We start from the raw sequence: 21,724 nt of genomic DNA, 5'->3' as shown, positions 1-21,724 counted from the left end.
AGGCACCCAACGAGATGAAACCTTTCTGAGCCGAAGATGATCATGAAGAATTTTTGTTACTGCTGGCGATCCAATGTTCACTGTAGATTCAATGTCCTTGAAAGTTGTTCGAGGATTTTCTCGAATCATTTGTTCCACAGCGGCAATGTTTTCATCTGACACAGCTGTTGCCGGACGTCCAGCTCTCTCTTCATGTTTAAGCGATGTCCGGCCTCTTCTGAATTCACCAAACCACCGAAAAATTGCAGCACGGGAAGGAGCAAGTTCTCCAAATGCCCCCTGTAAACGGTCAAGGCTTTGTGTTTCGTTCAAACCACTTTTGAAATCGTAAAGGATCATTGCCCGAAAATGTCCCCCTTTCGAGCTCCATTCTAGACAGCCGATTACTGCTCACATCAACAAACAAGTGAAGGCGATACGGTCACGCCGATAAGCGAGGCGAGTTGAAACTTGCTTCGCTTCTTCGCTCTGGATACCAGTACCGAACGCAATTGTTGGAATTCAAATACTGTGCCACAACAATGCGTATCTCAAAACTTTCGTGGTGACCCTCGTAGAATTCAGCAACATGAACATCAGTGCGTGATACCTTTGCGAAATATTCTGCAAGTTCTTTCTTCACTACATCTTCTTGGACAATCTGGAAGACTTCATGCTATCCGTGATACTGAAACAGCCAGTGTAGAAGAAGCTTTCATGCACAGAACACAGTATGAAATACCGATACTGCTAGTTCATATTGTCTATCTTGCACATCAAATATGAGGATCACGTTTTCAGCTTGTAAATTTGCTTACGGAGATCATTTGTAAAATTGAAACCAGGAATATACACCCTCTGTAATTTATAGATGTTCAACGTGAGCTATTGCTGTAACTGTCCTGCAAATTACATAATTTTTGAAACTGGCCTTTTCGAGATTTTGGGGCTCCAAAAGGGGGCTATTTTTTTGTATTTTCATTAATAGCACATCCCAAACGCTGCATATGAGGTTTGTTGTACATGCATTGGTAAGGCCTTTCCATTACCTTTCAAACACAAAAAACCCGACTAAAATATCTTTCATAGTTCCTGAGAAACAGGTATTTATATTTTTTGGCGCCAAAACTTATGATAAAATAGCCTTCGAACTTTGAAGCAGCCTAAGTCGGCTCAACATTTTTTTTCTCCAAAACAAAAAAAAAAAAAAAAAAAAAAAAAAAAAAATATGGGTCTCATCATTTTGTATCTAGAACATTATATTACAGTATAATGGATATCTGTGACATCACCCTGAAAGATTTTCTAAAATCTGCCTGAATTGAAATGGACAGGGCCTTGATAGTTTCACAACTCTTCTACAGAACGCACTCATTAGCTTTTCAGAGTTACAACCCCAAAAGTTTTCCCGATTAATTTAAATATAAATTATGGGATAAATAATGAAATGGAAAATTAAGACGAACCACAACAAAATGGATTCGATTTCAAATTAGTTGGTTCCTGAAATGAAGTCTCTACAGCACCGAGACTATATGAAGGTATACGAGGAGTGATCATAAAGTAAGGTTGCAAACCCTGCAGTGAAACGTGTATATATATTATTTTATATAACCAATAGAACCAACAAATAGTTTATATGTTCGACATAGTCTCCATATCGGTTCAGGCATTTATTGCATCGTGGTATGAGTTGAAGATTCCCTTCTGGTAAAAATCCTGTCCTTACGTGTTCAGCCACTTGTCACGAAGTGCTTCACCTCCTCGTCTGAAGCGTAGCGTGCACGATGTCACGAAGGCTTCCGAACGACATTCCCAATTCTGCCATCAGATGCCGTAACGTGATCCTCCTGTTGTCCTGAATGCGTATTTTCGAAATACACTGAACTCTAGCCAAAGGCATTGTGAACGGGTTACGCTTGGCAATAATGTAGGAAAAATAAATGACGTCCATATCGCGATCCTGTTGGTGACATCACATCAGCTACATATAGCACAAAGTAAATGGCAGATGCTGTCGGCCCTCGTAGCTGAGTGAACTAGCGCAACATACTAGTAAGGAAAATCGTTGTTGGCGTGCGATCAAACCCTGCCTATGGAAAGTTTCTATTACTTTTTTTAAAATTTTTATAACACTTCTTTCGTTAAAATAAGATGAAAAATAATATTCAAAAAGTGATTTAACGATTATTTTTTAAAATTTACATTAAACTTCTTTCATTAAAATAAGTTTGCCCTTGTACTATACATATCCATGGCAAAAGTAGTAGTAGTAGTAGTAGGAACGGGTTAGAAAGCAATTCAGCATTCATTTGTTTCTGTGCGATGTTGCCAAACGTAACCCGCTTACAATGCCTTCTGGCTAGGACTGGATGTTTTTCGATAACATGCGTCCTGAATCATCTCCTCTATAGCTCGTCCAGCGTTTAGTCTGTACTGTGGCTGCTTATGGGCTTTTGCTTCTGCGTACTTACCCCCTTAAAGAGAACAGATTTCACTACTGTAGTTTATCTTTAAAAATGTTAAATATTTACCGACGATACAAAAATAATTTTCATAACTTCTCTTTTCCTTATAAAGTATGTAATTAGCTTTTAATAGCTAGTTTTTGTTTTTCAAACTTGAAGGGGGAAGACACGATAAGCGTAATGGCTGCTAGAACGTTGCCGATCCATTTGTACGTGACTAAAACTGTCTGCTCAAAGATAGCGTTTCCAACTGCCGAAAAATTTCACCGTAGTGTCAACCTACATTTGTGAGCTCATTTAGTATTGTCACTTCCACTGATTTCACGTACCTAAAAAGAAATAAAAGTACAGTCAGAAAGAATTGAATGAAATCTTTCTGATTTTTGGAAAAAAGTAAAATTTCTTTCCATCTCCTTTTCTTTCTTTCTTTTTCCATCTCAACCAAAAAGAAAATATTTTAATCAAAAAGGAAAGAGAGCAGAAAAGGAGTTGCAGCTTAACATGAGATTCGAACAATTTGTGTCCGCACCTGGAATCGAACCCGTGACCCTTTGCTTACATGGCGACGAGCGTAACCCTCATCCACGGGGGACACTGAATAAAAAGGCAGTAATAATTTCAGGGGATGATCTGCAGGATGATTTTTCAAGTACGAAATTACCATCTCAGGTAGTTTACTTTTATTAGGTCATTATTATTATTATTATTATTATTATTATTATTATTATTATTATTATTATTATTATTATTATTATTATTATTATTATTATTTAACAAAGCTACAGCCATAATCCATATTTTTCCAAAACTATTAACTTGCTTTTTATTAAAAAATAAACGCTAAGTATAAAACTTCTTAGGCCTAGCACTGATCCATGAAATTTTTCTCGGTACATCTGAGTTCGATTATTTAGATATATTCCTCGTCGGGAAGGAAATTTTTAGCGAGAATTACTGTAGGACATATTTCATATTTCTTCTTTCATCTTTCTTGTATTAAAATTTCTTTGGGAGTTCGAAACTGACCGATTTTTGTTGGGTTTTATAATAGTATTGGTTTCAGAAACTACACCAGGAAATAGGGAGACGGTTTGTTGCGGTGGGTAGGACTAATTGCTTACCTACTGTATCATCTATTGTCGCGCTAGATGACTCATCTGACTTCAGACAAAATTCTTCTCTGTTGTGTCTGCTATTGTGCAGTGTGTGGCGGAGTGTGGTCTCTAAGCATTCGGCATTTTGTTGATTGTGTTTATTTACGTACTGTGCTGTTCTGGGAACAAAATCGGGTGTGTCTGTGTGTGTATATGTGTGTGAGTGTGTATTAATATATCAAAATGGAAGAAGTTACAGCCAGCACCTCTTTTAAGCGTAACAGTGGTCAAGTGTTGAAGAGCAAAGAATGGGCTATTGTTATGAACGTGTTTAATTACTTAAAGCAAAAAAACCCGGGTAAAAGTATAAGCCGGTTCGCGAGTGAAACAGCTGAAGCCACGAAAACTTCCAGGACAACTGTTTTCAAAATTCGAAACGAGTTATAACGTGGACCTTTAGTAACACCGAACAAGAAGCGATTAAGAAAGAAAATTGCAAAGAACAGTCGATTTGTAAAATATAATAAATTTGTTAACAGTGTGATCCGACAAAAGGTCCATAAGTTATTCTTTAGAAATTTGCCACCAACACTCAATTCCGTTCTCAAACAGGTGAATTCGGATCAGGGGCGGATCCAGGACCGACTTCTGGGGGGCAGTGGGTTGTCATACTGCTACTTTTAAGGGCTCCAAACTTTGGGATGGGTTTTATTTATATATAAAAAAATAAGAAAGTTTTCTCTTCTGGGTAGGGGGGCAATCGCCCCCCCCTGGATCCGCCCCTGATTCAGATCCCGATTGGCCGAACTTTAAAAGATCCACGTTCCACCTACGTTTAAAAAAGCTTGAATTTGTTCATGAGAAAAGACAAAGTAAGGCCATGCAGAGAGAATATTGTGTCGTTGCGTCACAAATGTCTACGGCAAATAAGAAAATTTCGAAACCAAAATACAAACATAGTATACATGGTCGAATCGTGGGTAAATATTGGGATAGCCGTGGATAAAGAGTGGAAAGACAAAACATATGGAAGGAATTGATCCTTTGGAGTGCAATTGATTCAATGTGATAAGTTTATTATTATTATTATTATTATTTATTAATCGTCGTGGTGGTGGATATTTTACTACGTGAGTTGGCAACATCAGCCGGCAGTATAATAGAAGCGCGATCTGTTCTGCGTTTGTTTTTAAATCTCAACTTGGCATCGCTGTTCCCATAAGACCAACAGTCCACTCTTAACTCTGGATAAGCTATACGCGACCTGTGTTCAAACTTGTTGACGCCATGCTGGTCGGCCAGTGCGCTGCTCCTCGCTGACGTTTTCTCTACCAGCGGCTAACTTTCTACATCATCCCACATGTTGACGAGACGTTACTGTCTCTCCGTAAACCACCAGCTGAATTTCCACAGAAATGGAATAACTGAGCGGACTTCTTCGCGAGACCAGTTTTCCAAACGAGTTGCCATTTGTGTTTACCTACAACTAGCGCCGTAGGTGGTGGGTGGCTGAAACTCTGCACTGTTGCCAACTCTATGTATTAAAATTACCACACACTCCTCATTCCTGTATACCAACCCAAACTTCAGAAATATCGGCCTTTTAACCCTAGTTCCTGATCCTTCCTCGTGTCTTAACATGGGATCTGAACAATAAGAACTTCTGACGAGTTGAAACGGGGTCTCCCTCATAGAAGGAGTGTATTAGATACTCAAAGAGATGCATCTTTATTTTTATCATTTAATTATAGCCTGTCTCAAAGGAAACAAAATCAATGTATCTTAGAAATTTATCAAATAAGAAAACCAGCAATTTCTAACAACGTTGAAAGCTTTCTTTTTAACATTTTTAACAAAATGTTCATAAATACTATATGACTTGGTATTTCACAAAATAAACAGTTGTGTGTTCACAACAGAATAAAACATTGTCATTCATTTAATAAATATTGTAAAATGTATTATCTTTAGTAGTTTGTTTATAAAAGTATACAATATTTGCAAACCCTTCAGTATTTTACAATTATATGTATTTCTTTCTAACTAATGGCATTTCAATTTAACATGCTAACTTGAAACCACAACACCTAAACTATCAAAATTAACTTTCTCTATCACTCTTTTTGTGTTTGACAGATGACTTGATATGCGTATAGAGATGGTCTTTAAATGTATACGATTTCCCACAGTCAACGCAATTGTACATAGTATTTTCTAAATGCGATTGCACATGTGCTTGAAAATAAACGCGAGAAAAAATAATTTTCCCACAAAATTCACAACACATTTTGCGTTCATCATCATTTAAGAGCCATCTGATCAAAGGCACTTTGGAAGCAAAATTTGGTATTTTATCTGAGTGTTTGGTCTTGAAATGTCTGACTAAACTTCCACTCCGATGGAACAGATCGCCGCACTCACGACACTTGACAGGCTGGAGGGGAACCTTCTCATTAACTGGTGCCATCAACTTCTGTCGCGCTTTCTTTATTTTAGGAGCATGCGATTTCATATGATTTCGCAAAGGACGTTTGTTCGGAAATGTTCTCCCACACACAGCGCAGTCGTATTGCACATTACGAATATGCCTTCTAATATGCCTATTGAAATCGTTCCTATGATAGAATACTTTGCCACAGCAATCGCATAGTTGGGCCACGCCCTGTTTGTGAATTGTGTCCAAATGATACTGCAGCCCAGCTAGTGTCACAAATGATTTCGAACACTCTTCACAATGATAGCATTTATCTTTATTTATTAGTTTCAAGTGATATTTGAGTTTACTGAAAAGAGAGAAAGTTTTCCCACAGTGGTTGCAGGGATATTTGGTTCCTGCGTGCGTGTTCATGTGCTCCAAGAGCTTAGTTTTCGTGCAATACGACTTACTGCAATATGCACACACGCAAGATCTTTCTCTGTGTACATAGTACATATGAATGCGAAAAGATTGTTTATTACGACAAAATGTACCACATTCTTCGCATCTTTGCGGAACATCTTCTTCAACTGTAACCTTTCTTCTACGAGAGCGACGTCTTTTCTTCAAAGTAGCAACTGATTTCTGATCAACATCTTCAACTCTAACCTCTCTCTTACGATAAGGACGTCTTTTCTTAACAGCAATAACTGACTTCTGATCTACTTCTTCAACTATACCCTTTCTCCTACGATAGGGGCGTCTTTTCTTGACACTAGGAACTGACTTCTGATTAATTTCATCATTGGTGCAGCTAAATATCCAAAGAACAAAAAATACAGAAGAATGAGTTACAAATCACACTAAAATATGTAATGGTATTCTAAATATATCTTCTCAATCTTAAGAAAAGCTAATTTTACCACACCAAAAATTGTAAAGCTAATCTTTGACCCTTAACCCTTATAAAATCCTCGCTTTTTGAGATAAATTTTAGACTTTCAGTCAAGCAGGTACTGCTTCATTGCTATTTATCGTAGGATCAGTGTTCATATCTAGTTTTATTTTGCAATAGAGCAATTTTTCTAACGGTACCACTCGCTTGTCCGTATCATATATTTGAAACGGGAAAATCGGGGAAAACTGGAAGCTTTTATTGAAATAACTTTTCAAAATATTTGCTTCCGTTTGGTTTGGGGTTGATTGATGTAGGGATATCAAAATCACTGGAAAAATACGTAGTTACGTCCACAATACGAGTGCAAAATTTCAATGTAAAATCTTGAAAACTAAGGGGGGGGATATTTTGAAAATCTCAAGGTGGCTTTAATGTATATATATTACTTCAAGTTGGAGAGTACTTCAAATTATATGCCAGTAGCCAAACTTTCGCTATATAAATTGTTGCGTGAGTACCACAGAATTCTGGGAATATGTATTTTTGGATAGCCCACATATTACTTCCTAAGTGAAGTCTTGACACGACTGCCGTAGGTCCCATAGTTTTGGAGCTATGAACCTTTAAATTTCATTTTTTTTTCATGTTTTCGGCAGCCTATAACTCCGAAAGGAAGCATTTCTGCACCTAGTTTGGTCTATACTTTTTGTCTTATCTTGGTGTCAGAAATCACCTCCCAAACGTTGTCGGTGTTGTTTTGAAACACCCTATATATACCACGTGATGTAAAAATTTCCTGAAACAAGACTTTTTGCTCCTGGATCATGGTTCATACCTCATTGTCTTCAGAATAACCAACCTTTTAAAGAGTAACACTCGCATGCCCATATCATACACCAGAACCGGCAAATTGGTAAAATCGGGAAATTCTCCGAAAAAAATTCGCTTTTTGAAACTTCTGGACCCCTCGGGCCTGGGTTGACGTAGAGATCTAAAAGAAATGATATAAATAGTTAAAGGTGCATACAACGCTATGCAAAATTTTAATATGATATCTTGAAAGATAAAGGCGGGATTTTTCTTTGAAAATTGCCTCAAGAGAAAATGTGATGTCACGCCCCCCGCTCCCATTTGTCAATCTGGTTCCAAAACGCATGTGGAGTATTCTTTGATCCATGTCTGATTTGAGCAATATAAAAGCCGGCTTAAACTCCTGTTATAGGACCTAAATAAGTGGTTAAAGACAACAATACAATTTGGTACAAAAACGTACCACGGATCTTATAACGGTTAAAATTTGACTAAAAATGTACTAAAAATGTAACACTGATTATGGTATTGCCTCCGCCATCCCCACAACTGTTCAACAGATTCCTTTTTATGTGCACGTATCGTATTTTAGAAAGCTACAGGAATTAAGAGCTTACTTACTATACACAAGTTTTATATACAAAAAGAAAAAAAATCCATTTTCGCACTACTTTTAGAAATAATTAGAAATAAAACTAAATTTTTCACTTGCTGTCAGTAGTGCTATTCGAATTTAACAACTTGTTCTGTATATATATATATATATATATATATATATATATATATATATATATAATATATATATATATCTGTGAGGAATAGTAGACGGATAGGTAGATAGATATAATTATAGCAGGAAACAAACCATACAAGGTTGCCGAAAACCATTTTTTTTTACTGGATATCAGAACTAACAAATGGTGACTTACAGAGCATTCTAATACAAGGTGATGTGTCGAAATTATGTAGCACTGCAAATATATTGGAAACGAATTGTCTAAGATAGAAGGTTGAAAAAAAGTATTGGAAAGACCTTCGTCCAGCAATGGATCGACAATTGTTGATAATCGTGTGTATGTGCTTCAAATATAAATAACCCTCACACCACTGGCGGATCCAGGGGGGGCGAAGGGGGGCGACCGCCCCCCCCCAAAGGTCTGGTTTTTATTCCAGCATTTATCGTTGTAAAATACAAATATGGTCTTTTCCCGACAGATTCAATCTGTGTCAAGCCTAGCAGAGTCTAATCAAAATGTGTGGTATTTGAAGTGTGAATAATTTTGTCCCAAGTTCCTTGAGGTGGTCACTATAAGCCCCAAAGGAGCGAGAATATGATTCATTCATTGGACGAACAGCTTTAGGAAAGACGGTGACGGCTCACTCTTTGAACTAAAAAGCTATATTTTAAAATTGTGTCCTAGAATAAGGATATGTAAATGGAATTCGGGCTCTGAAACTTCAAGTATCTTTACCTTGAATAAAGAGAAATATAGAATCTTCAGCGCTCCTTACCGAAAAGCTCTCTGAATCTGAGACTTTTCGGTTGGTTGATTTATTGATATGTATTTACGTTGTTTGTCAAATGCGATGCTTTACAGAACGAGAACTAGAGTTTAAAGTTGGATCTTAACCTCTGTAGTACGTTCGATGCTTACTCAGCGGGAATCAAACCACACAACCTCATGCATCAAAGATCAAAGATACGTTCGCTAGCTACTAGATCAACAAAGAGAGCCGTGACTTTTGAGGTTCAACACGAAAACATTCGGAAGGAACCAGGGATTCATTGTGACTTTTAATGGCATTTCTTCTTTCCTTGGGAAATAATACAAACTACAAACTGTTATATAAAAGACGAAGTCCTGAATGAATAACTGATCGCACAAGCCAAACCGCTCAAGCTAGAAACTTGGAATTCGGACAGTAGATAAGATTTGTGATGTAGAGTATTACCAAGGAAGGATTTCTTGGAAATTCGAAGAAAGGAAGGGAGTGGCCATCTCTCCGAATCCCTTAAGGATGGAGACTTGAAATTTGGTATTTGGATTTCACAATTTAAATAATTTGACACCCGTTTCAACGTTTTTTAATACTTTAGTAAAATTGGAGAAAAAGAGGTGAAAAGAAAAGGTTACGGGGATTGCAATTATTATAATAATATATCAATATCTAAGAATCTTTAAAAGCTAGAAACATGAAATTAGATGTATAGACTTCTCACTCAAAATAATCCAATACGTATTTCAGCGTTTTTGATATTTTACCTAGAAGGAAAGAAAAGGGATGAAAATTATTATTATTATTATTATTATTATTATTATTATTATTATTATTATTATTATTATTATTATTATTATTATTATTATTATTATTATTATTATTATTAAATGCCCATATCTCGTGATCCCTTACAGTAGAGACATGAAAGTAGGTAGTTTAATTTTTCATTTAAAATAATTAAACATGTATTTGAGCGTTTTTGCCACTTAACGTAGAAGGGAAGAAAAAGAGGTGCGGGTAATTCACTAAAATGCCTTTCGAGGTGTTTGGATTTCGTAATAGAGTTTTAGCTCAATCCAATTCTACATTATTGAAATGATAGCTGAAATCTATATTCTATATGATAGTTCAATTCTATATTCTAAATGAGACGAAAGGAACAACGCAATATTGTGTCACAATAGCACGCAGGGGCATTTGCTATACATATCGTGCGAGGCCGTATGTAGAGCAAATTATCTGTGAGCGAAGCTCTACCTAGGCGAAGGTTAGTATAATATAATTTTATTGTTGTTGTAAGCATAGATTATATTATACTATGTTTCTAAGAACTGCATTTAAGAAATTACCTAATAGAGCAAATTTCCTAGTCCTAGCCTGGTCTAATGCTTTTTTTCTTTACATACTCAATTATACTACTGCAATAGTGGTGTATTCGGACAAAATACCGTATACAGAGCATCATCCGAAAGAACATTTTCAACACTAAAAAGGCTAAAGACATGGCTACGATCCCGGATGGATGCAGATCGACTTAGCGGCCTGGCACTACTATATAGGCACCGAGACAAACGTAGATTACGTTCGTGTCATCGACAGATTTGCCAGGAACAGGAAAGGACGTAGATTTGAGTTTGTGTTGTAACTTTCACAGAGATGGATTGCAAGGTGACTAAGGCTGTGGTTTTGGCCCGTAATTATTTTCAATTCGTGGGCATTCCCCAAAAATCATGAGTATGAATCTATAACGTTGAACTCCTCCTATGTATCTGAATCGCAAACAAAAGCAAGAAAAATGAACGAACTCGAAAAAGTTTTTGAAATTGTATTTTTTTAAATATTTAACTGAAACAAAAGGGCACAACAACAATCGTAAAAACTGTGTACCAGTATATAGACTATATTATATTTTTAATAAACAATACATATGATATTTGTTTGTTTAACGTCCCACGATTGTGCCAGAACGGCTAATGGAGACGTGGACCTACTGATTATAGTGGAATCCGAACCACTTTTTTCGTTCAACTGTAAACTCACCGGGAATCGAACCCGGGATCACTCGCACCAAAGGCAAGCAAGTTAGCCATTAGATCAAACCTTATTATATCTGAGATTAAAGAAAAACAACAAGTTTGTTTTTGTACTTTATTCTCCATTAATGATTTCGTTTAAAGGTGAGAATTTTTCAAAATTAAATTTGAATTTGAATTTTTTTCAAATATGTGATATTGTCAAATAATATCGCCAGTCGGAATGTTAAAGGAAATATAGTTTGTGTGCAGTAATGAACGAAAACATCACTTTGGTTTTACATTTCAGATCTTGTTTTGTTCACTTTTTTTTTTTTTTTTTTTTTACTATTTATCATTATAATGGCTTATATTGTGATTCTATATAATTGTAATTCATATTTTAATTCATGTAAAATTTATACACATTTCGTACTAGATGATCTGACAAAATTTCTGTTGAGTTTGCGTAAGAGAAAGTTTAGCATTGATATTTTTGTTATTACATTATTTGCAATATTTTATTGAATAAATTGTGCATTTGCCTTCGTAGTGATTTATATGGTTAAGGAGTACCTTCAATATTTTATATTTGTATAGGATTATATCCAAAATTCATTTCTTTATATGTTACTGCTGTAGTTTAACTTCAAACCGTCGCTCTGGGTTACTGTTAGTAGTACACTACAAGGTTTAAATGCATTGAGGATTAGTATTATGTATTAGGAAGTGTATCCATTTCATTTCCTGTATTCGATTTGTGCCCTTAAGTATGCAGGCTAGTTCTTTTAAGGCAAAACCCATAACATTCTTATTTCCGGAGAAAGCCACGAAATTCACGTTTCGGCAATCACTACCATGGGTAATAATCACGGAACCACTAAGCATCCTTGGAGTTCAGTTTGATTTTTTTTTCAATTTTTAATTTGCTGAATTATATCTAACATAAACATAAATGAAAGCAATATGTAAAGATTGCTCCCCTATATTTTTGCCCAGTTGGAACAATGTGTGCCATATACTTTTAAACATCACTTTATAATTAATTATTGTAGTATTTTATACCAAGAAATTTACATAGAAATATCATCATGTCTTTTGTTATTCGTTGACATTTTGTATTATTCTTTATTCATGTATATTTTTGTTATCTATATTTGCGCAGACCGAGTCTTTTTTGTTTTTCATCTGTTGTCCCACAATTGTTATTCAAAATATAAATGATTAGAGCAAATTGTACACTCTTTCGTTAAAATGAATGCCATCGTCAATACAGTATTTTCTTTTGTGCAAGTACTGTGCAAGACAGCGCATTGATACAGTTCGGTGACTAGTGAATCATGACACCGCCATGCCTCCGAAACGAAAGTGCGTATTTAATTTAAATCTAGAGACAGAATATACTTTCATTTAAGAAAACTTACAAATTCGGGTACCAAAATGGAAACTGGGAATCAGGTTTGCACCCCCCCCTCCAGTCCCGCATTCATAAGCATCCGATTCTTGCAAAAGAAAAATTCTGATCACCATGAGGGTACGATCATCTTTCAGGAAACAAACCGCCCCCCCAAACGATCCTTCTGGATCCGCTAGTGCCTCACACTACAATCACGTAATCTCAGTTCTCATTCTTGATATCTGAGCATTTGAGATTAAGAAATACACGCTTATACCTTGTTCTAAGAGATCATGTATTTAACCCTATAGCTATAAGAATTTCTAAAAACAAAGACACTTAAAATAAAATTTACCGTTTCCCTATCCCGCCGTTAATGTTCTGGTATGTATGGAGCAAAGCAAGGTTCTTTAAATAGGTCAATTGTTTGTGGGTGTGAAAAATTTGTATTCAAGAAGCTCTCCTTTCCAGTTGTGTGTTTGTGACTGGGTATAACAAACGGTTCTGCGAACTAGAAATACTTTAATAACCGGTTCTACCGAACTGGTGCGAACCGGCTGAATACCACTACTACTTACTGTTCACCATCTATTAGTCTGCAATGTTGTTAAGTTGTCATCATTTTTAGATTATTTTAGCTCCCTAATCCTCTTTCTTTGGCTAAGCTTGTTCATCAATCTATTGGATGTGTTTTATTCAAAGATCTTTATGTCTATTAATAGACCTAGCAGTTTAAACCAACAGGAAAAGCTGACCCCTTTTAGTAAATCTACTGGATGCCTGGAAAGTCACGAAATCGGAAATTTGGATCATCAGAATTTTTGAACCATAATTGCTAATGAAATGAAACTCCCACCCAGGAAAGGCCTATCTTTGTAAATAGTTTTCATGTATAACCCGTGGTGTAGGGGTTCGATGTTCGTCGTTACGAATGCCAGAAACATAAAAGGGTGATTATTATTTTTAAAGAAACATTAAAAAACATTAAAAATCATGAGTTAAAAGCACTTGTGGCTTTGTCAAAGACAAATGGAACTAATAATGGATAGGAAGTATCGTTCTGAAATAAGATTGACACACTAAGTGTAGACATCCCAGTCTGTCATAATGGCGTGTCGTAAAAAAAATAGCCGTCTTTCGTAATACCTTCAATGCTGTAAACGTCGCCAACACCTAGTGGCCTACTTCCCGGTAAATGTCGATCGTCGATATAGCGATACGTTGAAGGATTGCCGCTAGTGTGCCACTGGCGGCAGGGTTTTGTCGACTCGAAACAGATATCTAGAGTCGGGACGTTGAAGTTACCACCGCGTAGCAGCCAGAAATTCATTTTGGCCCGCGCTCCTTCGGTTCGTCGCGGAGAATTGGGTTCGTCGCGGAGATCAACATGAACTATTACCTGTCATATGCATGCAATTATTATTATATACCATTTTTACCTGACGAATTGTTCCTAAAGTAAGCTTCAGCGGTCAAGAATAACCCCTGCTTCTGCACCATGAAGTGAAAAATCTTGAGATCAGTGCGTAAATTGTTTGAATTTAGATGGCAACTGTCGCCGATCATCAGAAAGTGAATATGGGAGAATTATGAAATAAAGTAAGTAGACGCAGGTGATTTTGTTATAAAATTACAAGTTGAATGCATTTTATATTATCCCAAACAGTTATCGTCGAATATACACGGTTAAAAGAGCACTCTAATTGGCCAAATTAAAAAGAGCTCAACGATTTATCCCACTACAAGCGACGTATTCTTCATCGCTCCCGTGGTGAAGTCGGAAGAACACTCTAGTAATCATAACGTTAGTAGTTCACGCCCATTCCGCTCTAATTTTTTAAAGTGTTATTTGAACTCGCCTTAATGTAAACGAATCACACATACAAGAGATTTAACAAATTTTGGGGGAGTAATTTTGTGGGTTCATTGACATTTCGTCGCGTCTCTGCCGCTGGTGGGCTACTACTAGTAGTAATATAACTTTCAAAACAGGAGTGGGGCCACCACGGATCATCGCTGCGGTGAAATTTTTTTGGCGAGATGTCGCTAGTTGTCCATCAGTGGTCCACCGACGCTTAAGGCATGGGGACGGTAACAGTGAAGATGTTAGATGGTGTCAGCACATGTGGCTGGCCACAAACAGATAGACTGTTGCAAACAAACAAGAAACTTGCAAACCATTAAGGAAAAGTGATATAATCGATTTATCCCTGCCATGATTTCTTGAATGATTTGGAAGCTTTTAGTTTGTATCTGTTTAGTTGGTAGCCAGCTACATGTATTTACGTCGTCTGGTACGATCAGTGTTGCCAAATATGCCATAATGCCGGAAAACAGGTGTTTTTATGACACGTCATTATCACACCCGTGGAAGGTCTACACTTGGTCTCAATGTATCATTTTTGTTTCAGAACGATACATTTCTGCCTAACTTACCCATGAAGATTCACACTTGTCAACAGGCATAGCCCCAAGTACCTTTCATTTATGATCTTTCACGTCTCATAAAAAAAAAACTCATCTTCGTATATTTTCGGCATTCGTAACGACGAACATCGAACCTCTACCCCACGGTTTACATCTCAAAAATATTTACCAAGACGGGTTTAAGTATTATTCCGTTTGTTCTTATGCTTCAAAGTTCGGGTTTACCGACTTTCCAGACACCCTATACCTGTGATGGTTAATACCTTTCGAATTTATTCATAAATAATGTATACTATACATATTCATTTCTGCAACTGAAAGAAAATATTCGAGTGTTTATGTTATTTTTTTTAACTTGCTATGTACTTTTATGGGTAAAATCTATTCACGTTAGTCTGTCTAAATATAGCTAATCTTATTCTGCTTTTTTTTTTTTTTTTTTGGAAAGTATGTTGCACTAATATAACATCATGGGATACTGAATTAGCAGTATGTAAGTATGAATTGCCTTTAATATTCATAATATATTCTAATTATTACTATTATATACAATTAATAGCAGTGGCGTATTTTGTGGGCTACCAGGCCTACCGACGGTAGCCCTAGAATATTACAAAATAAAATTATTATAATAAAAACTGATTTAATTGGTAATTTTATAATAATACAAGTTGGTGAGAACGTTATGTATTTAGAAACATCCACTAGTTTCCTTGCACGCAGTCTGTCTCGATTCTTAAGAGATCTTCGATTTGGCAACGTAGCAGAGTCCTAGTTCTCTAGTTACTTAATTCCAAGGTTGCTTGAAATGACAGGTTGCCTCACACGGGATAAACATCGCGGCGTGACGTCACTGAAGGCCCGCTTTCTCCCTGCGAAGGCAGAAGTATTCATTCACTTTCGCCATTTGACCATTCCCTTTCGTTATTTGACTAATACAGCACTTGTGGCCTATTTAGGCTTTGCCTAAGGCACCCCTTTCCATCACTGATAATAGTGTGCAAGAAAGAAAGAAAGAAGGCAGAAGTACAGGCAAAAATCAACTACTTTTGGGGGGTCCGATCCAACCATATCATAGTTCATCACCATATTATAGTTCATTTGCAAGCCTACCGTGAAAATTTTAGGGGGGTCAGCAAAAATTTAGAGGAGCCCGGCTCCCCTATATTCTCCTGGATACGGGCCTGCACGTAGGGAATGTTAAATAACAAGTGAGAGCATTTTCTTGGCTAGGGACAGCTCTAGCTATGATGTGTGTAGAGGGAGCCCATGTTAGTTTCACAGGAGAATCACTGTGAGCCGTAAGATGGAAAGATGAAAGGGTTATGAAGGTGAATAGGAATCTCATCAACTAGGACTAAGTCAGGATGACTCGGAAGAAGTGTGTAGCAGTAGAGGGTGAACAATAATGACAGACAGGTATGGATATAGTGAGAATGTGTGGGATGGACTCCTAAATAGTATATGATGTCAAAGGGGAGAAGATTGTCATCTCGATAACGTTTGGTAATATAAGATTCCGGGCAAACATGCCTCAAAATAACACTACACAATACTGGAAAACTATTCTTCTGTCTTGGGAAGTAACGTAACGGAAGTAACTCGTTACTTTTTAAGTAACTTACTTAGTTCGCGTTACACATTTCGGATGAGTAACTACAATATAAGTATATTTTTTCGCAAACAAGTGTTTCTTTGCTGTAAGTGAATTGGTCAGAATGGAGCATGAACTATGTCAATGACTGAAAGAAACAGAATAGATTTTAGTGCCACTTGCTGTTTCTGAAACAGGACTACAACTTCAGAAAAATCACGTGTACTAATTGCAAGCACCTAAAGATTTTGTCACATTTTGACAGCTCCAAATCAATACATTCAGTGAATGAACTGCAAATGCAATGGTAATCTACTTTACTTTGGTTTGTGTATTATATAAAGATCGAGATCGAAAATATTTTAGCCTTCGAACATTTGAAAAAATACTTTTTCTTAAAATACTACTACTACTACTACTACTAATAATAATAATAGAAAAATGAAATCTTTGAGTTTTACGTCCCACGTCTATGCCTTTTAGGCTAAAGGAGACGGTGATGATGAGTGATGAATGAAATGGTGGAATGAAGAAAGTGGGAGGAAACGGGAGAACCCCGAGAAAACCCACGCACACGGTGTTTGTCCACCACAAAGTTTACTTGGCGGGGGCTGGGATCGAACCCGGGACCCCAAGCACCAGAGGTGAACGCTCTACCACTGAGCCACCGCGGCCCCATAATACTAATAATAGAGTAACAAAGACAATAATAGGGGTGGTGGTGGTAGTAATAGTAGTAGTAGTAGCAAAATGGAAATAATAATAGTTTTTAAAACACTCAAATTTTCGGACCTAAAAGTAACGTGTTATTTTCGAAGCAGCGTAACAGTTACTTTTCTGGGAGAAGTAACGCGTTTGGGAACACGTTACATTTTTACAAGTACCTTACCCAAGACCTTCACATCGCACCTTCAATTCACATACATCCTTCACATCGCACACAAAAGAAAAGGCCAAATGATTTCTGAACACCAAGGATCAAACTACAATAAGGCCATCTGTACACTATAAGATAAATTGTAGGAAATATCGTAGGATGCAATAGCGTAGCCAGGATTTTTGTTTGGGATGGGTTAGTGTTGAGGTGTATATATATATATATATATATATATATATATATATATATATATATATATATATATATATATATATATATATATGTGTGTGTGTGTGCGTGCGTGCGTGCGTGTTTGAGCCAGTTTTTGGACATTTTCGTCACCAAAATTGACAGCACTAACGTCTTTTTTTTTTTAGTTCTAGCCACTTTTCTACAGAGTTTTTTGAGTCTTTCTCTGAATTAGTATCTTGTTTAGATTTTTCTACATTGTTTTTTGTTTGTTTGTTTGTTTCTTTGCTTGCACATTTTCATCACCGTGTGCGTGGGTTTTCTCGGGGTTCTCCCGTTTCTTCCCACTTTCTTCATTCCACCATTCCATTCATTACTCATCATCACCATCTCCTTTAGCTTAGTCGGCATAATCGTGGGACGTAAAACTCAAAGATTTCATTTCATTTTCATTTTTTGCACATTTTGACCAAAATTAACACAATTTTTTCTTTTTGGTTTTAACTACTTTTGTAAAACGTTTTGCGATAGTTTGTAATTGCAAAGTAAGTTCTTATTTCAACACCCTGAATACGTCTAACTCATGCAAATCTTCTGAACTGCTCTAATTGATCAGACATCATGAGATTGCTGTGAGATAGTCGCACTCTACTAGTTTTTACTATTGTTTTCCACCCTTTCCTGTTAACAGTTTTTTTCTCAAATATTTTCCATGTAAATGAAGTCAAAACAACAAAGGAAAATCTTTATTTTTATCCCTTTCTTTCTTTTTTTCCTTGTACGTAAAGGAAACTAGCTGCTCAGCATTTACCGAAATCCATTGATCGCCGCTTTTTTTTTTTTTTTATATCAATTGCAGCTAGAAGTGAGTGGTAATTAAAGCGAGGTATCTTGTTGTACGTAGTTAATCCTATTGGGAACGGCGGTGAATGATTCAAAATAGATGATGACAGGCAAATTTTTTATTACTTTTATCGAGGTCAATAATTTCTTGGGTTCAAACATGCCCATTCCTTCTTAACCCTTCAACTAAAGTAAAGTATTTCTTTTTAGAATTTCCTTTTATGATTAGAAAGGAAATGATTCTTTTCAGTATTGCCTGGCTCAGTCTACAAAGGCTTTTGGTCAAAAAATACACGTGAAAAATGTGGTCATATCTACGTCACAGTAGAACAATAACTACAAGGTTACCGTATGCATATAGGCCCTCGCTGTCTTGCCTTCCTTCCCTTTGAACAGCAGGGATTCCTGGAAAACCTGACTTCCATACATCCAAAATGCAAACATTTTTAAAGAATAAAGACGACGTTGGCGAACATAGCTTGTCTAGGAACTGTTCAGTGACATATTTTGTTTTGAAATAGAGTACATGAAAGGCAATTGCTGTTTCTTCTGAGAGAAAAAATTACGAACATCAAAGTACCCAAATACATTGTCGGAACTCTTTGGGGTGGGATCCCACCCCTTCCCTACGCCACTGGTAGGATTTATCTTTGGACAAAAGTTACTACATATCTCGTAGGAAATCCCACCCTCTTGTGCCGTACACGTGAAGATTTTTCTTGTTTCACATCCTCCGAAGAAGTGCCAGGTCTCACAACGCATACTCGGCCAGCAATGTTTTCCAGTGCCTTCTGCTGTGATAAAGCGTTGGCTCTGTATTATATAAAAATGTATGATCCTTGTATGTGCAAATAGTATCTTTGCTGGCGGCGGGAAAAAATTGTTTTCACTTTCTCTGACCTGATATCCCTTAAATCGAAATCTTATGAATTTTCTTTCCGAATAGAGCGTGCTTTAAATAAGAGAAATCTCATAAGATCTTTTAGAACATAGGAAATGACTTGCGATCTGATGCCATACACGTTGAGATTTTTGACTCTAGGACAAATCGTAAAAGATTTCCTAGGATTTAGCTGATAGTGCATAGCAAGCCTAACACAGACACGTCAAACGACTTCAAAACTCAAACACCAGGGGGCGTTAATCAACCGCATGACACGTTATCCAATACTATAACATTTCATCAATTATTACGTCACAGTTACAAATAATAAACCATAATCACTACCAGTGTTGGGAAGTAACGTAACGCAAGTAACGCGTTACTTTTTAAGTAACGTTTTCTAGTAACGCGTTACATTTCGGATGAATAACTATAATATTTTTATACTTTTTTCGGAAACAAATGTTTCTTTCCTGTAAGTGAATTTCTCAGAATGAAACAATCGAGCATGAATTACGTATGTCAGTGACCGACAGTTACAGACACACAGAGAAACAGATAAGTTCCTAGTGCCACTTGCTGTTTTTTGGAGATGACAGCCTTAGGGAAATCACGTGTACTGAATGCACGCACCTGGAAGATTTTGTCGTAGATTTTGACAGCTCCAAATCAATACATTCAGTGAGTGAACTACGAGTGCAATGATAGCGGTACTCTATTTTACTTTGATTGGTGTTGTTTTTATAAAGATGGGGAACGAAAATATTTTACCGTTCGAACATTTGAAAGAATACTTTTTTCTTAAAAGCTAAGGATGATGGTGGACAGAATTTAAAAGTAAAGTGTCTGAAGTGCCCCGGCGGAAAATATTTATCAGCAACTAGGGTACCATAATTAACGATTTACAGTAAGAGGTTAATATGAATAAACTGTGTTCTGATGAGCAGGCCTACTTTATTACTAGAAAATAGTTTGCTGATGGTATGTAATATTGGAGTTCTTTCAGAACAGTTTGCTTATCATAGAGTCCCGTTGATTATAGAATAGTGTAATGTTTCTCTATATTCTTTATTTATAATTTTACATAACAACATTGCTATTATTATATAATTAGTTTAGCAGAATAATAATAAACAACCATTTTTTTTTAACGCATATGGATGAGCATGAGTCAAGCTAAAACTCGACTCGACTCAAATTCAAGTCGAGTTTCGAGTCAAGTCAAGAGTAATATCCTCGAGTCGAGTTCCAAGCCGATTCAGTTTTTCGCGTCGAGTTTCGAGTCCAGTCCAGTTTGATAAATGGCTCGTTCGTTTTAAGTCGTCTTGAAATCATAGCCTGATTACACTGGAAAATGAAAGCCATGAGAAATGTAAGCTAAACAGTAATATGGAATACTTTAGTGTTGCTCACGAGAGGGGACACTGTTTGCATCTCGTCTCGTCTCGATAGCGAGACCACAAGAGATTTTTTATAACAAGCTCAGCTCGGCTCGGCTCAACTGAGAAGATGGCTCGAGCCGGCTCAGTTGGGGTGAACCATCGGCTCGAGCTGGCTTGGTAGGGATGAGCCATTTGCTCGGTTCGGCTCAACTGAACCGAGGGCTCTAGCCGAGTCGGTTGCGGGAGCTGTTGACTAGGCTCACTTCTCGGTTCGGGTCGATAGTGAATGAGCTGTGAGCCGAGCTCCTCGAGTCGTTGACAATTCTAAACCCGGGCCGAGCAGTTTTGAAGATATTTGGCCAGTGCCCTATAACTTTTAACAGTGTTTGGCTCGAGCCCGGATACTCAACCTAGACCCTCAACCTAAATTCAGAAGCTCGTGAACAATGTCCTTGACTCCTAGACTTCACAACTACCGAGGTTGGAAATCAACTAGTTTTTTAGTATTCAAATACAAACCGCCTATCTTTTTTATATACAATGTTGTTATAATTAATTTATCAATTAATTAATTAATTAATTAATAATAATAGTATAAATTGTAATAGTAGTAATGTCATTGATAATAATTATACTGTCTATGTAATATACTTGAAGAATGTACTCGAAACCACACACCGGATTTGGCTCGAGTCGACTCGAAACTCGACCCCAATTCGAGTCCAGTTGGAGGAATTTTTCGAGTCGAGTTCTCGGGTCGAGCTCAAAGATGTCTGTTTCTAGTCGAATCGAGTGTCAAAGGAAACTCGCTCGTGCTCATCCCTACGAGTAACGCAGTAGGGGAGATCGTTGTACCTTGAGCCACTTTTCAAAATAATTGAAATGATGTCGTTCCTAATATCATATATGCAAGTTTTTCGAGATCAATTAAATCTCCAATCTTTCTTGAATCTATT

General features: G+C 36.8%; 1 protein-coding gene across 1 annotated transcript in view; it reads right to left on the bottom strand.

The window, feature by feature from the left end:
* Positions 1–5,419: 5,419 nt before the first annotated feature.
* LOC145691066 (uncharacterized) overlaps positions 5,420–21,724 on the bottom strand; it is a 48,095-nt gene continuing 31,790 nt past the window's right edge. Inside the window, exon 3 of the mRNA XM_081766723.1 lies at positions 5,420–6,771. Within this exon, the coding sequence (XP_081622849.1) occupies positions 5,643–6,771 (1,129 nt within the window). The 3' untranslated portion in view covers positions 5,420–5,642. The remainder of the gene's footprint in view (positions 6,772–21,724) is intronic.

The sequence above is a fragment of the Thermobia domestica genome, chromosome 7 (assembly GCF_964235325.1).
Source record: "Thermobia domestica chromosome 7, izTheDome1.hap1.1, whole genome shotgun sequence".
Classification (NCBI taxonomy): Eukaryota; Metazoa; Arthropoda; class Insecta; order Zygentoma; family Lepismatidae; genus Thermobia; species Thermobia domestica.
The sequence above is the reverse complement of the archived record's forward strand: the minus strand, read 5'-3'. Positions and strand labels throughout refer to the sequence as shown.